The sequence below is a fragment of the Filicampus tigris genome, chromosome 19 (assembly GCF_054856515.1).
Source record: "Filicampus tigris isolate MCC_2025a chromosome 19, RoL_Ftig_1.0, whole genome shotgun sequence".
NCBI lineage: Eukaryota > Metazoa > Chordata > Actinopteri > Syngnathiformes > Syngnathidae > Filicampus > Filicampus tigris.
The window spans coordinates 14838794-14855000 of NC_141235.1; the positions used below are offsets into that span (position 1 = coordinate 14838794).

The 16207-nt window shown below is 45.8% G+C and overlaps 1 protein-coding gene across 5 annotated transcripts in view; it reads left to right on the forward strand.

Annotated features, from left to right (window-relative positions):
- tmem94 (transmembrane protein 94) overlaps nucleotides 1-16207 on the forward strand; it is a 225343-nt gene that overhangs the window by 27940 nt on the left and 181196 nt on the right. For all 5 annotated transcript variants that reach the window (XR_015082416.1, XM_086015986.1, XM_086015988.1 and 2 more), the window contains exon 5: nucleotides 9929-10065. Coding sequence is in view for 4 of the 5 variants with exons in the window: in XM_086015986.1 (XP_085872112.1) it covers nucleotides 9929-10065 (137 nt within the window). In the remaining variant the exon portion in view is untranslated. The remainder of the gene's footprint in view (nucleotides 1-9928; nucleotides 10066-16207) is intronic.

Sequence of the window (16207 nt, forward strand, 5' to 3'; positions counted from 1 at the left end):
TCTAGGCAGGACAAAAGTGATCTTATGGAGAATGCGTCTGTTTTGCGCAGCGGGATATAGATTTCGCAGTCGCATCCGCATAGCAGTGGAAGGAAGGGGCAGAGTGGGACTCAGAGGAACTTAGGCTAACAGAAAAAAGTCCTGCCAGACAAATAGGATTGAAACCACTCTAGAGCGCATCCACTAATGCCCAGTTGGTGTTGCAAACGAGTCAAAGGATACTGTGGTCTACTGTAACTAATGCTGCAGTCAAATCCAACAAAACGAGACATACGTAGTCTCCAGTGTCATTTGCCGAGAGGATATCATTAAAAATACATAGCAGGGCTGACTCTGTGCTATGCATCTTCTTGAAGCCTGACTGGAAAACTTCCATAACATTATGTTCATCCAAGAAAGATCTTAACTGTGAGTGCACCACTTTTCCAGAATTTCAGACATAAAAAGCAGCTTGGAAATGGGTCTAAAAATGGATAGCACACAGCTTGATCAAGGCCACTTTTTTTCAGCAGGATTTGCACTACAGCATGCTTAAAATGTTGGGTGGGCCACACCAGAAACAGGCTGCTGTTGATAATGGCTATAACTGATTAACCCATTGTCGGGACACTCTCCTTAAAGGAATGTGGAGGAACGGAGTCATAAGAGGAGCCCGATGGTTTACTATGGCAAACCACATCCTCCAAAAATGTCAAAGAAACCGGCTCAAAGGAATTGAACACCGTTGAACAAGGAACTTGGACAGAGGGGTCAAATGTGGCGTTCGAAAAAAGAGCCTTAGCTGAAACAACGAAAAACTGCAAGAATCTATCGCACATTTCAGGGGACGAGTCCGTCCAAATCGGTTGACGGGGCTTCGGTACAGAGTCAAGCAGTCCTTTGAGATTTGATGAGACCTGCAGCCTGTCTTGTTTTCACCTGCATTCCTTTTGAGCTGCGCGATTGCTTTCATTAAACCATGCCTGCTACAACCATAAAGGGACAGAGATGACTATACGATGCATTTAATTGTATTGCGAAAACGATCTGGAAGATGGCTGCAAAGGGGGAACGTGGGTGAGTAGCTTCTTTACACACACACACACAGTATGTGACGTAACACCCAAGTCACTCCCAAACTAGTTTGCTTTGCAGCAGCCACAAGCTGTGTGGTGCATCCTCTCCTCCGTGTGGAAAACTGTACGTCATCGCAACATGTGACATAATGGACCAATCAGAGCAGCAACAATTCCTGATGTGTGCGTGCCATGTGTTGCAGACCTGTCGCCAACAGCACAATGTGTCGGTCATGTGAATCAATGTGGCAGTTGTCGCTCGCGCCGGCGCGGGAGTATAAAGAAGCCTAAAAAGAAGCCTTTCACTGAGTCGGCTGAGATTAAATTTGGCCGCCTCTCGACCACGTTACGCGCATGAGGGCCAATTAGGCCTTGCTTAGTCGAGCCCTTTTTTTAAATTTGTTAGCCCCCTGGCCCAAAAATGGACTCCGGCCTGGCCCCGGGACAGACTGCCCAGCTCTGGGTACTACGTATGTGCATCTCACACATGCACTTTGACGCAAATGAGATGGAGGAAAAAAAACATTTAGTAGTGTTGCCTACCAAGTTCACTCTCAAAATAGGAGGGGAAAAAATCAGAGCATAACAAAAATATGAAGTTCAATACAGGACTTTTAACACTTTTTGTTCAATGTAACGGCAACCCCATTGAAAGAAACCCAAACAAAAACAAAACAGCACCAGCACAAATACACAGCAATACTAGCATATTTTGTGAGCTCATATGCTGGTCTGTGCTGGAAGGTTTTCTTCCGGTTTATTCTGCCTCATGTTTGGCATCATTTGAGCAAGGCCAGTTACCTCCATGCAAACATCAACCAGGAATTTTCCAAAGGGGACTGAACTTCGCAAGCACAATTTGTTTTCTTTGAAAGGTCAGGCAGAAAAGTAGACGCAGATGTTCCCCAAATTTATGAAGCACTTGTTTCAGCTTGCTTGGAATTTTGAACCCTAACATAGTAAAAATAGTGGCTTTTAGCCTCTGACTAGTTAGTCACCCCTGCTTTACAATAGGGATGGGAATTTAGACTAATTTGCCCGCCGACTAGTTTTAAATTTTATTTGCGACTAGTCTATAAGCAAGAAAACTTGAAATTGAATACATATTGAATTCAAAGTTTAAAATGCAAATGTTTTGTGTATTCAGTCGCTATTTCAGCCCAAACATTCAGGAGTTTGTTAATTTAAAATCTATTGATGTAACAACAACTGACTGAATAAAGGTGAACAATTGAAAGAGAAATACATTTCTGATACATTTGCCAATGCAATGCATGGCATTTATTATGAATAATGTAATGAGTAATGGTACCGACTCCCAGTCCAGCACGGTCTCTCATTCGCCAGCACCATGTTAGGTGCATTATCATGCACACAGACGACAACTTTATGTTCTAGTGCCCATGTACCCATCACACTCCACAGGTAAGCATCCAAGTTTTCAGCTGTATGTCTTTCCTCCTAGGCGCATGTCTGAAGCACACAGCTGCGGAGATGTTCTTCGTCCACATAATGACACGTTATAGTCATGAAAGATTCGGTGGGCATCGCGTACTCAGGCTCGATATACAGCATTAATTTTTCGAACCCTTTGCCTTCAACAATAGAAAGTGGCAACATATCACGGGCAGTCATTTCACAAATTAGTTGGATAATCTTTGCTGTGCTGTGAGCGCTGTGTTGTGAGCGTCTGGCTGGAACAAACGCTCTCATGCTCGTCTGCCTGGCCCCGCCGCCATGCCCACTGTCATCTGCTGCATCAAAATACTGCCAAACGGTGCTGGGGCTTTTTCATGGTAGCTTCGACATCTTCAGAATTTACTTTTCTAAATATTCTTCCCCAAACTTAGTGTCCCTGCCCTCTACTATGAGTGTGTGGGGGCGGGGCAGAGGTGAGCAATTCTCTCTCTTGGTGTTCATCTTGTTTACAAAGGCCGACCCAGAGGCATGAGGAACAAGATGCGTGACACTTAATACAGCTTTTAACCGACTAGTAAAATACTCAACGTTTAATAAATCGTAGACGGTTAAAGGGTTAAACGACTAGTCGCGCACAGCCCTACTTTAGACACTGATGTCGGTTTTTGATGCAGCAACACCTGAGGGATCAAAGCTCACAAACATTCAATGTGGGTATTCGGCCTTGCCGCTTAGATGCAGTGATTTCTCCAGATTCTCTTAACCTTTTGATGGTATTATGCACTGTAGATAATGAAATCCCTAAATTCCTTGCAACTGTACGTTGAAGAACATTGTTCTCAAACTGTTCAACTATTTTCTCACACAGTTGTTCATAACGAGTTGAACCTCGCCCCATCTTTGTTTGTGAATGACAGAACAATTTAGGGAATCTCCTTTTATACCCAATCATGGTACCCACCAGCTCCCAATTAGCCTGTTCATCTGTGGATGTTCCAAGCAGATGTTTGATGATCATTACTCAACTTTCTCAGTCGTTTTTGCCAACTGTTCCACCCTTTTAGGAAAGTGTTGTAGTCATAACATTCAAAGTTAATAATTATTTGCAAAAAAACAGCAAAGTTGATCAGAATGAACATTAAATATCTTGTCTTTGTAGTGTATTGAATTACATGTAGGTTGAAGATGATCTGCTAATCATTTTATTATTTTTTTATTGTTTAACACAATGTTCCAACTTCATTGAAATTAGGTTTTTACACACAATATATGTGCAGCTTCCACCTTGTGACAACATGCCCGGATGAGTACTTTGACGTGACACCGACTTTAACCGTTCGTTGTCTTGATTAAAGAGACACTACATTTAAAAAAATAACGCACTGTAAATAATATTTATTTTCTTTTGACGAAAACAAAATTATTTTCTAATTTCTTTCACGAGAGGGTGTCCGCAATAGTCAAAATATTAGGGACAGACCAGATTCTCGTCCCTTGGCATCCACAGTGGGGTGGCCATATCGGCCAAAATATTAGGTACACCCTGGATTCTCGTCCCAAGGCGTTCCAATGGGGCAGCCATATTTGCCAAACTATTAGGTACACCCTAAATCAGGGATAGGGAACTCTGGTTCCTCAAGAGCCATATCCTGCCCGTTTTATATTTCTCCCTACTCCAACACACCTGATTCAAATGATCATGATTGTTTCAGGCTTTCAGAGATTGCTGATGAGTTGATTTGAATCAGGTGAGTTGGAGTAGGGGATCTAAAACAGGCAGGATAAGGCTCTAGAGCAGGGGTCGGCAACCCATGCCTCCGGAGCTGCATGCGGCTCTTTCATCCTAATATGTTTCATGCTCTGCGTGGCTTGGGAAGAAATTGTGTCTGATTGAAGTGTATATTATTTGTCTCAAACGTGTATCATGTCTTCTTAAGTCAAAATTTTTGACTAATTTCATATGTGGTCCTAGATAGGATAGGTATTGGATTTTTTGCAATGCGACCACAGTCTGAACCATGCCACGTCGCATATATCCACATTGACGTCATCCGAGCCAAATATGGCTACGCGTTGGGGGAAGGAAAGTGCTGGCAACCGGGAGATCGAATCTGCAAAGTTGTTTTCAATAACAGTATTGACTTTATATTTTATTTAATCCCACTTGAAACATGAAGCATAAAGTGGACATTTATGTTGATAGTAGTAATTCAGCCACGGCTGATAAAATCCACCACCAAGAACAGACGTCATTTGAAATTTAAATGACGAACAATTTAAAATAAAAATAGAATACAGGCAACAACAGGCTGAACGGTATGCTTATGTTGCAATATACAACGACGCCACCACCGCCTCTCGGAAGCCAAGTTGTCTCTGTCGCGTAACGCTAATAAATGTGTCCATATAAATCAAATTAATAAAATAGTGCGCTTAGTACACACCATTTCCACCGAGCTACGATGGTAACATTTAGCTAACATCCACACATGTAGGATTACAAGAAAGTTACGGTAAGATAACTTTAAACTCCCCCAAATGGTCGTAGATTGATTAAATAAGTCTTTTATTTATCGCCGACCATGTAGAATGTTTCCAAGTCTCCAAAAGTATTTTTGTATTCAGTCATAATTATCTCTTTGCTCGTCTCCTCCGCTCTGTGCGTGTGTGTGTGTGTGTGTGTGGGGGGGGGTGGCTGGCTGATGATGCAATACCACAGCCAAGCATGGCACATTTAAGGGAAAACAGTACACTATTTTGTATAAATGGATTGATAGACAGTCAAATTGTCTTTTTATCATACTATTTTAATTACTTAATAAAATATTATGTTTTAACCGTTTAAATTCTTAATGCATTTTAATAGCTTTTAGGATTTATCTTTGTTTCTTTATGTGGGTTAAAATTACATGTGAAATGATATACAGGTAATAAATAGTGTGTTAAAAACTTCACACAACTCGCTCTAGAGTATAAGTCTAAGCCCTTAGTGACTTATAGTCCGGAAAATACGGTATCTCTTTTTATTCCACAAACACAATATTTATCAGAATGCCTTGTTTCAACTAGTGGGCTTGCATAGAACATATTCTTGAAAAAAATGTGTCTGGGTTGACTTTCCCTTGAAAATATGTTGTTGCCGCAGAGGAACATCAATCGCATTGTGTTGAGCAATCGCTCTAGCTCAAGGCGGACACAAAATTCCTGGAGGTGGCCGCCTCGCAATTTTGAATGCAGGAAAAACCCATAGACTGGTAAACAACTAGTCTAGTGCCGTGTTTCTCAATCTTTATTGAGCCCAGGAACATATTTCATATCAGAAAAAAATCTCACAGCACACCACTTAGCAAAACAATTCACAAACAGTTGCTTTACAGGGTCATTATGTACGTTCTGTCATCGAGTGGAAGAACATTTTATTGTTTTGCCTGTTACTATACATGGTTGGCATAAATAAATCAACAAAACAATTTTTTTTAATTATATATATATTTTTTGTCAAAATAATTGACAGTGGATAATTTCCCGCGACACACCTGATGATCTCTCACGAAACAATGATGTACTGCGGCACACTGGTTGAGAATCACTGGTCTAGTACAGCACGTCATACGTCACATGGTACAAGGTTTGTCATTGTTTTGATACTTAATTGGCTAAAACGTTTTTAAATCTATCAGATGCCATTGATGTTTGCACTTTTATTTCTTATACACACTGACTCATCAAATGCTGGAAAATGAATTTTGACTGGTCAGTTCCTCAAAGGGTGGAACTAATCGATACTGCAGTTTTAAAAAATTCAGCCCCGGGGCCAGTTTCATACCAGGGCTCGATACCAATCACCACCTATAAATATTACATGGATTAGAAGTCAAGAAAATAATCGAACAGACAAATCCATCCTTCCATGCGTTTTCATGAGATGTAATATTAACACTTCCCATGGGCTCACCACTGGTGGGAGGGGCCAAAGGGGTCGGGTGCCGTGTGAGCTAGGCAGCGGCAGAAGACAGGGACCTTGGCGGTCCGATCCCCAGCAACAAAAACTAGCTCTTGGGACATGGAATGTCACCTCTCTGGCAGGGAAGGAGCCTGAGCTGGTGTGTGAGGCTGAGAGGTTCCGACTAGATATAGTCGGGCTCACCTCCACGCACAGTTTGGGTTCTGGTCCCAGTCCTCTCGAGAGGGGTTGGACACTCTTCCACTCTGGAGTTGCCCAGGGTGAGAGGCGCCAAGCAGGTGTGGGCATACTTATTGCCCCCCGGCTTGGCGCCTGTACATTGGGGTTTACCCCAGGGTAGCCTCCCTCCGCCTGAGGGTGGGGGGACGGGTCCTGACTGTTGTTTGTGCTTATGCACCAAACGGTAGTGCAGAGTACCCACCCTTTTTGGAGTCCTTGGAGGGTGTGCTGGAAGGTGTGCTGGAGGGCGCTCCACCTGGGGACTCCATCGTTCTGCTGGGGGACTTCAATGCTCACGTGGGCAATGACAGTGAGACCTGGAAAGGTGTGATTGGGAGGAACGGCCCCCCCGATCTGAACCCGAGCGGTGTTCGGTTACTGGACTTCTGTGCTCATCACGGATTGTCCATAACGAACACCATGTTCAAACATAAGGGTGTCCATATGTGCACTTGGCACCAGGATACCCTAGGCCGCAGTTCGATGATCAACTTTGTAGTTGTATCATCGGACCTGCGGCCGTATGTTTTGGACACTCGGGTGAAGAGAGGGGCGGAGCTGTCAAATGATCACCATCTGGTGGTGAGTTGGCTCCGATGGTGGGGGAAGATGCCGGTCCGACCTGGCAGACCCAAACATATTGTGAGGGTTTGCTGGGAACGTCTGGCAGAATCCCCTGTCAGAAGGAGTTTCAACTCCCACCTCCGGCAGAACTTTTCCCACGTCCTGGGGGAGGCGGGGGACATCGAGTCCGAGTGGACCATGTTTCGTGCCTCCATTGTTGAGGCGGCCGATCGGAGCTGTGGCCGCAAGGTGATCGGTGCCTGTCGTGGCGGCAATCCCCGAACCCGCTGGGGGACACCAGCGGTAAGGGATGCTGTCCAGCTGAAGGAGGAGTCCTATCGGGCCTTTTTGGCCTGTGGGACCCCGGAGGCAGCTGACAGGTACCGGCTGGCCAAGCGGAATGCAGCTCTGGCGTTTGCTGAGGCAAAAACCCAGGTGTGGGAGGAGTTCGGGGAGGCCATGGAAAATGACTTCCGGACGGCTTCGAGGAAATTCTGGTCCACCATCCGACGTCTCAGGAGGGGGAAGCAGTGCACCATTAACACTGTTTATAGTGGAGATAGGGTGCTGCTGACCTCACCTCGGGACGTTGTGGGTCGGTGGGGAGAGTACTTCGAAGACCTCCTCAACTCCACCGACACGCCTTCCACTGAGGAAGCAGAGCCTGGAGACTCTGAGGTGGGCTCTCCTGTCTCTGGGGTTGAAGTAACCGAGGTAGTCAAAAAGCTCCTCGGTGACAAAGCCCCAGGGGTGGATGAGATCCGCCCGGAGTTCATAAAGGCTCTGGATGTTGAGGGGCTGTCATGGTTGACACATCTCTACAACATCGCGTGAACATCGGAGACAGTGCCTCTGGATTGGCACACCGGGGTGGTGGTCCCCCTTTTTAAGAAGGGGGACCGGAGGGTGTGCTCCAATTACAGAGGGATCACACTCCTCAGCCAAGGTCTATTCAGGGGTGCTGGAGAGGAGGGTCCGTCGGAAGGTCGAATCCCGGATTCAGGAGGAGCAATGTGGTTTTCGTCCTGGCCGTGGAACAGTGGACCAGCTCTACACCCTCAGCAGGGTCCTCGAGGGTGCATGGGAGTTCGCCCAACCAGTCTACATGTGTTTTGTGGACTTGGAGAAGGCGTTCGACCGTGTCCCTCGGGGAGTTCTGTGGTGGGTGCTTCGGGAGTACGGGGTACCGAGCCCCCTGATAAGGGCTGTCCGGTCCCTGCACCACCGATGTTAGAGTTTGGTCCGAATTGCCGGCAGTAAGTCGGATTCGTTTCCTTTGGGGGTTGGACTCCGCCAAGGCTGCCCTTTGTCACCGATTCTGTTCATAACCTTTATGGACAGAATTTCTAGGCGCAGCCAAGGTGTCGAGGGGGTCCGGTTTGGTGGCCTCAGTATTGCATATCTGCTTTTTGCAGATGATGTGGTACTGTTGGCTTATTCACGCCGCGATCTCCAACTCTTGCTGGAGCGGTTCGCAGCCGAGTGTGAAACGGTCGGAATGAAGATCAGCACCTCCAAATCTGAGACCATGGTCCTCAGTCAGAAAAGGGTGGCGTGCCCTCTCCGGGTCGGGGATGGGATTCTGCCCCAAGTGGAGGAGTTCAAGTATCTTGGGGTCTTGTTCACGAGTGAGGGTAAGATGGAACGGGAGATCGACAGGCGGATCGGTGCAGCGTCTGCTGTGATGCGGACCCTGTATCGGTCTGTCGTGGTGAAGAAGGAGCTCAGCCGAAAGGCAAGGCTCTCAATTTACCGGTCGATCTACCTTCCTACTCTCACCTATGGTCATGAGCTGTGGGTCATGACCGAAAGAACAGGATCTCGGATACAAGCGGCCGAAATGGGTTTCCTTCGCAGGGTGTCGCAGGGTGTCCGGGCTCTCCGACTTAGAGTCGAGCCGCTGCTCCTCCGCGTTGAGAGGAGTCAGTTGAGGTGGCTCGGGCATCTGATTAGGATGCCTCCTGGACGCCTCCCTGGTGAGGTGTTCCGGGCATGTCCCACCGGCAGGAGACCCCGAGGACGACTCAGAACACGCTGGAGAGACTATGTCTCCCGGCTTGCCTGGGAACGCCTTGGGATCCTTCCGGAAGAGCTGGAAGATGTTGCTGGGGAGAGGGAAGTCTGGGCTTCCCTGCTGAAGCTGCTGCCTCCGTGACCCGACTTCGGATAAGCGGGAGATAATGGATGGATGGATGGATGTAATATTAACAACATGAACTTGATGCTTTAAAGTGGAAGTCAACCCAAACATTTTTTTTTTCAAGAATGTGTTCCCAGCAGGCCCGCTAGTTGAAACACGGCTTTCTGATTAATTTTTGCGTTTGTGGAATACGAGTTAAGCAGAAAAATGCGCTCCTTTTTAGCCATCTCTGGGGGCGACCATTTTGTCTTCTGTCGACTGAAAATGACATCACAACTGCTCACAACGACCAATCACGGCTCAGATTCAGAAAACAGGTCAGCCGTGATTGGTCATTGTGAGCAGTTGTGATGTCATTTTCAGTCGACAGAAGACAAAATGGCCGCCCCCAGAGATGGCTAAAAACGAGTGCATCTGGTTGCTTAACTCGCATTCCGCAAACACAAAATTAATCAGAATGCCGTGTTTCAACTAGTGGGCCTGCTGGGAACATATTCTTGAAAAAAATATGTTTGCGTTGACTTCCGCTTTAAGTTAGATGATCATTGAACTGTTTTACCTTCTCAGTTCTGGCAATGAGCTGGTGAATGCAGCTGCCCTCTTAATCCTGTTGCTGTTGAATCTGATGCTGGTCAGAAGACAGGAGAGGCTCAAAAGGAGTGAGATGATTCGGCGCCTCAAAGGCATCATCACCCAACTCAGCGGTGAGTCGGGCCTTTTCACTTCTCATACATCAGTTTTCGGTAGCGCTTGTTTTCATTAGAGTTGCGGTTGAGCTGGAGCCTATACCAGCTGACTAAAGGTAAGAGGTGGGGTACACCCTGGCAGGCAATCACAGTAATTCCCAGAGCTGGGCATTTGACCCTTTCTTGCCAGTCCGTCCTGTGTCCTCCGTCCGCGACCTGGGTACACTTCTGGTCTCGTCTCTCCGTCCTTTAAAGGTTGAATAATTTGAATTATTGGGACGTAGGAATTGTGTGTAATGTGAGTTGAATGAACTTTATGAAAATTTGTGGAATGAGCGGGAATCGATCAACCGCAGCAGATGGGGAAGTGTTGAATGTCCCATTGGAAATGAATGGGTTTTTTTGGGGTGAAAAATTGAGAATTTTGGGGGAACCGTAGATGTTAGTGGCCACAAAAAAATGCAAGTTTTTATGGCATGAAGTTTTGGAATAATTTGAAATTTGAACGGGGTGAATCAGATGAAGTATGTGGAAGTAGTTACAGATTGAATGGGCCATTGGAAATGAATATATTTTTGGGGTTGAAAAAGGTTGAATTTTGGGGGAACCGTAAATGTTCGGGGTGAAAACAAAAAATAAAAGCCCAGATGGCATGAATTTTTTGAATAGTTTAAAGTTTGAACGGGGTGAATCAGATGAAGTATGTGGAAGTAGCGCCAAAGTTTTGGAGTGGCAAAAAAGAAGCAATATCATAGTGATACTATAGAATGCAATTTCTGGAGAAATTGCGTGTGAAGGCGAAGGAAGCTGAAAAGAAACTGTGGAATGCATTGGAATAAAGTTGAATGACACTGAATAAAGTGGAATGAAGTAGGAATTGCAGGTGGTAAATTTAATGGTGTTTTTAAGGTTGAATAATTTCTATTTTTGGGAAGTAGGAATTGCAGGTGTGTTGAAAAGCGTTACCAATGTGAGTTGAATGAGCTGAATGTTGAGAATTTGAAATCTGAATGGTTTAAATATGAAGTGCTGAATGTGCCATTGGGAATGAGTGATTACTTTTTTAATGTTTTTTTTTAAGGTTGAATAATTTGAATTTTTGGGAAGAAGGAAGTCAGGAAAAAAAAATTAATAAAGGATAGAATGGCCAGGATTGAACCAACAACCTGCTGGTTGGGAAACAACCACTCTACCATTGAGCCATGCAGACGCCAATGTTGAAATGTAAGTTTAACGATCTGAAGGGTGTGAACGTGAATGGTGCGAATGGTGCTTAATTAGGACCACCTGGGGATGAGTATTCAGGTGTGGTGAGTTATTTAATTAAGTTAAAGTTGAATGATACTGAATGAAGTTAGATAAGAAGATAAGATAAGAATGCCTTTATTGATCCCACAGTGGGGAAATTTTCATTGTTACAGTAGCAAAGATATAGGTCACACAGGGGCGGCGGCATAATGTGGCCATTAATGTATAACATTGACGGCAAACATTTAGGATCAAACCTATGTAGATATACGCAGTAACATGTGTATATACACATGTATATACACACCAACCTACATCTACATAAAAAATATGAGGAACACTCATTTCGGCCTGTACATAGTACAGAGGAAAAAATACTCTAAGTAAGTGACAGTGCTGCAGTGCTGTAGTGAAATGTAAGGAACAGCATTGGATAAAAATAAAACTAGACTAACAGTAGTGGGGAATGTTGAGTATTGCACAGTATTACAGTAGTGGGGAATATTGGGTATTGCACGATATGAGCTCAGGTGCAGGACTGCACAATTGCACTAATGTCCGCCAGTTTGTAGAGACTACACAATGTTCTTGTTAAAGAGTCTGACAGCAGCAGGCAAGAAGGAACGGCGGAATCTCTCCTTTGCACAGCGAGGGTGTAACAGTCTGTCACTGAAGGTGCTGTGGAGTGCTGTTAGGGTGCCCTGGAGGGGGTGGTCCGAGTTGCCCAGCATTGATGACAGCTTGGCCAACATCCTCCTGTCCCCCACCGAGTCCACAGAGTCCAGGGAGCAACCCAGGACAGAGCCGGCCCTCCTGACCAGTTTGTCCAGCCGCTTCTTGTCCCGGGCCGAGACGCCGCCTGCCCAGGTGACCACTCCCTGGAAGATGACCGATGCAACCACCGAGTCATAAAAGTTCCTGAGGAGTGTCCCCTGAACCCCAAAAGACCTCAGTCTCCTGAGTAGGAAGAGTCTGCTCTGACTCTTCCTATAGAGGGCGTCTGTGTTGTCGCACCAGTCCAGTTTATTGTTCAGATGAACACCCAGGTACTTGTAAGTTGAGACTCTCTCAACATCTGTTCCCCGGATATTCACTGGTGCAGGTGAAGAGTGCTGGCGCCTACCGAAATCCACCACCATTTCTTTGGATTTCCCCGCATTGATCAGGAGGCGGTTCTGCTGGCACCAGTCCACAAAACCCTGCGTAAGTTCTCTGTACTCCCGATCATCTCCGCCTGTGATGAGGCCGACAATCGCAGAGTCGTCAGAGAACTTCTGCAGGTGACAGGTAGGGGTGTTGTAGTTGAAGTCCGAGGTGTAGAGGGTGAACAGGAAGGGAGCCAAGACAGTTCCCTGTGTGGCCCCCGTGCTGCAGAGGAGCACGTCAGACACACAGTCCTGTATCCTCACATACTGTGGCCGGTTTGTGAGGTAGTCCTGGATCCATGTGGTGAGGTGGTGCGCCGCCCCCGCCCGCTCCAGCTTGTCTCCCAGTAGGGTGGGCTGGATGGTGTTGAAAGCACTGGAGAGATCAAAGAACATGATCCTCACAGTGCTCCCCGCCTTCTCCAGGTGGGAGAGTGAAGTGTGGAGGAGGTAGATGATGGCATCATCCACACTGATGCCAGGCTGATATGCGAACTGGAGTGGGTCCACCAGGGGGCGCAGGTGGACAAGGACCAGTCTCTCCAGGGTCTTCATCAGGTGAGACGTCAGCGCCACTGGTCTGAAGCTGTTGAGCTCCTTCGGGTGGGGGGTCTTTGGCACCGGGACCAGGCAGGATGTTTTCCGTAGCTGGGGGACCCTGCCCAGCTTCAGGCTCAGGTTGAACATGTGCTGGACAATTCCACACAGCTGGTCTGCGCAGGATTTGAGGAGCTCGGGGCTTATGCCATCTGGACCCACTGCCTTCCTCGCCTTCATCTTCCTCACCTGAGATGTTGTGAAGGCCTAGGCTGGGCATGAGGGAGTGGTGGCTATATGGTGTAACTGGGAGCTGGAGACTGTGGAGAAAAGGGGGGAGGGGGTGACAGGCCCAGCAGGAGGAGTAGGTGGATTCTGCAGCAGGAGAGACTGAGTGGAGGCAGGCATCTGATCGAACCTATTGAAAAAGAGATTCAGCTCATTTGCCCACTGCAGGTCCCCCCCAGTCCGGGTCCTGGGTTGTCCGTGGCCTGAGATGGTCTTCAGGCCCCTCCAGACTCCCCTGGCGTTATTCTGCAGCAGCTGCTCCTCCATCCTCTTCCTGTAGGACCTTTTCCCCTCTCTGATCCTCCTCCTCAGCTGGCGCTGCACAGTCCTCCGCTCCTCTATGTTGCCTGACGCAAAAGCCCTCCTCTTCTCCTTCAGGAGAGCTTTTATGTCTGGTGTGATCCAGGGTTTGTTGTTGGAGAAACACCTTACTGTCCTGGTGGGTATGGTGTTCTCCATGCAGAAATTTATATAGTCTGTAACAGTGTCCGTTAGACTACTAATGTCTTCCCCCGTGAGCATCGCTGAATACTTCCCACACAGTTGTGCTGAAGCAGTCCTTTAAGGCCTCCTCGGCCTCTCCAGACCATCTCTGAACCGTGTGGGTCACAGCTGGCTGCCTGCGGACCAGAGGGTTGTACACAGACTGGAGAGCCCTTCTTGAAGTTGAATAAAGTGGAATAAAATCGATCGATGCAGAATAAAGTTTAATGATACTGAATAAAGATGAATAAAGTGGAATGAAAAAAAAAAAATGAAACAAGAATGGAATGGCCGGGTATTGAACCCACCACCTCCTGGTTGGGAAACCACCACTCTACTACCACTGAGCTATGCAGCCTCTGATATTTGAATGTGAGTTAAATGAGCTGAAGGCTGTGAATGTGCCATTGGGAATTTTTTTAATGCGTTTAAAGGTTGAATAATTTGAATTTTGGGGAAGTAGGAATTGTGTGTGATGTGTAATGTAAGTTGAATGAGCTGAATGAAGTTGAAGTTGAGCGGGAATCGAACCAGCGCAGCAGATCGGGAAGTGTTGAATGTTCCATTGAAATTGAAATTAATGGGGTTTTTTGGAGTGAAAAATTGTGAATTTTGGGGGAACCGTAAATGTTAGGGGCAAAAAAGAAAAAAGGAAATTCCGATGGCATGAATTTCCGAATAATTTAACATTTGAACGGGATGAATCGGATGAAGTATGTGGAAGTAGTAGAACTTTGAATTTGCCATTGGAAATGAATGGGGTTTTTGGTGGTGAAAAGGGGGGAATTTGGGGGGAACCATAAAAGTTACGGGGGGTAAACAAACAGACCCCCGGAAGCCGTGAATTTATGGAATCCATTAAAGTTGGAATGGCGAGAATCGGGTGAAAACTATGGAAGTAGAATCACGCCAAAAAAGTGTGAGGAATAAAATTGAATATATAATAATAATAATAATAATAATAATAATAATAATAATAATAAAGGTGAATGGTGTACAGTAACATGTGTGTGAAGGCCTTTGCCTTCACACAACTAGAGAATGCAATTTCTGGAGAAATTGCGTGTGAAGACGAAGGAAGCTGAATGAAAACTGCAGAATGCGTTGGAATGAAGTTGAATGTAGTTGAATGAAGTTGTATGCCACTGAATTAAGTTGAATGATACTGAATTTGGTTGAATGATACTGAATGAAGTTAAATGTTCTGAATTAAGAGGAATGAAGTTGAATGAAATGGAATGAATTGAAATGAAGTAGAAATAAGTGGGATGAAGTTGAATGTAGTTGAATTAAGTTGAATGATACAGAATTAAGTTGAATGATACAGAATTAAGTGGAATGATACAGAATTAAGTCGAATGAAATTCAATGAAAAGTAATTAATTGAAATGAAGTAGAATTAAGTGGAATGAAGTTGAATGATACTGAAGGAAATTGGATGATACTGAATGAAGTTGAATGACCTCTATGAAAAACTGTGAAATGCGTTGAAATGATACTGAATGAAGTTGAATGACCTCAAATTATAGGGAATAGCCTGGAATGAGAAGGACATAGAAAATAAGAAGGGAAGAAAAGACTTCCGGTTCATTTCCGGTTCATTTGGGTCACTTCCAGACGATTTCCGGGTCATTAGGACCACTTCCGGGGTATTTGGGTCACTGCCGTTCCATTTTCCGGGTCATTTGGGTCACTTCTGGACCGTTTTCGGGTCATTTTGGTCACTTCTGGTCCATTTCCGGGTCATTTGGGTCACTTTCGGTCAATTTATGGGTCATTTTGGTCACTTGCGGTCCATTTTCGGGTCATTTGGGTCACTCCCGGGTCATTTATGGGTCGTTTGGGTCATTTCCAGTCCATTTCCGGGTCATTTGTATCCATTTCCGGGTCATTTGGGGTCACTTCCTGTTGATTTTTGGTCCTCCCCCAACATGGCCGCCGCACTGGGGAGACCTCGGGGCGAGTATCCCCAGTCTATCTAATGTCCCTGCCCAAGATGGCCGCCTGTCCAAGATGGCCGCCGCACTGGGGAGATCTCGGGGGGAGTCTCCCCAGTTTAGCTAATGTCCCTGTCCAAGATGGCCGCCGCACTGGGGAGACCAAGGGGCAATAACACTGGTCCACTGGAAATGAATTTTTCATTGAATGAGTTGAATGTTTTTGATGGTAAGAATTTTGGGGGTGCTGAGAAGCTGAATGTGAGTTGAATGAGTGTAATGACTTGAATTTGTGGAAATTGGCAAGGTGTAAATGTGAAAGGTTGAACGTTTCAATGGAAGTGAATGGTAAATAACACTGGTTCACTCAAAATGAATGGTGAATTTTTGTGTGAAAGAGTTGAATGTGTGGAAAGTAGGAATTTTGGGGGTGTTGAAAAGCTGAATGTGAGTTGAATGACTTGAATTTGTGGAAATTGGGAAGAAATTAATGGTGTGAATTGTTGATTTTTGTTGGTTTTT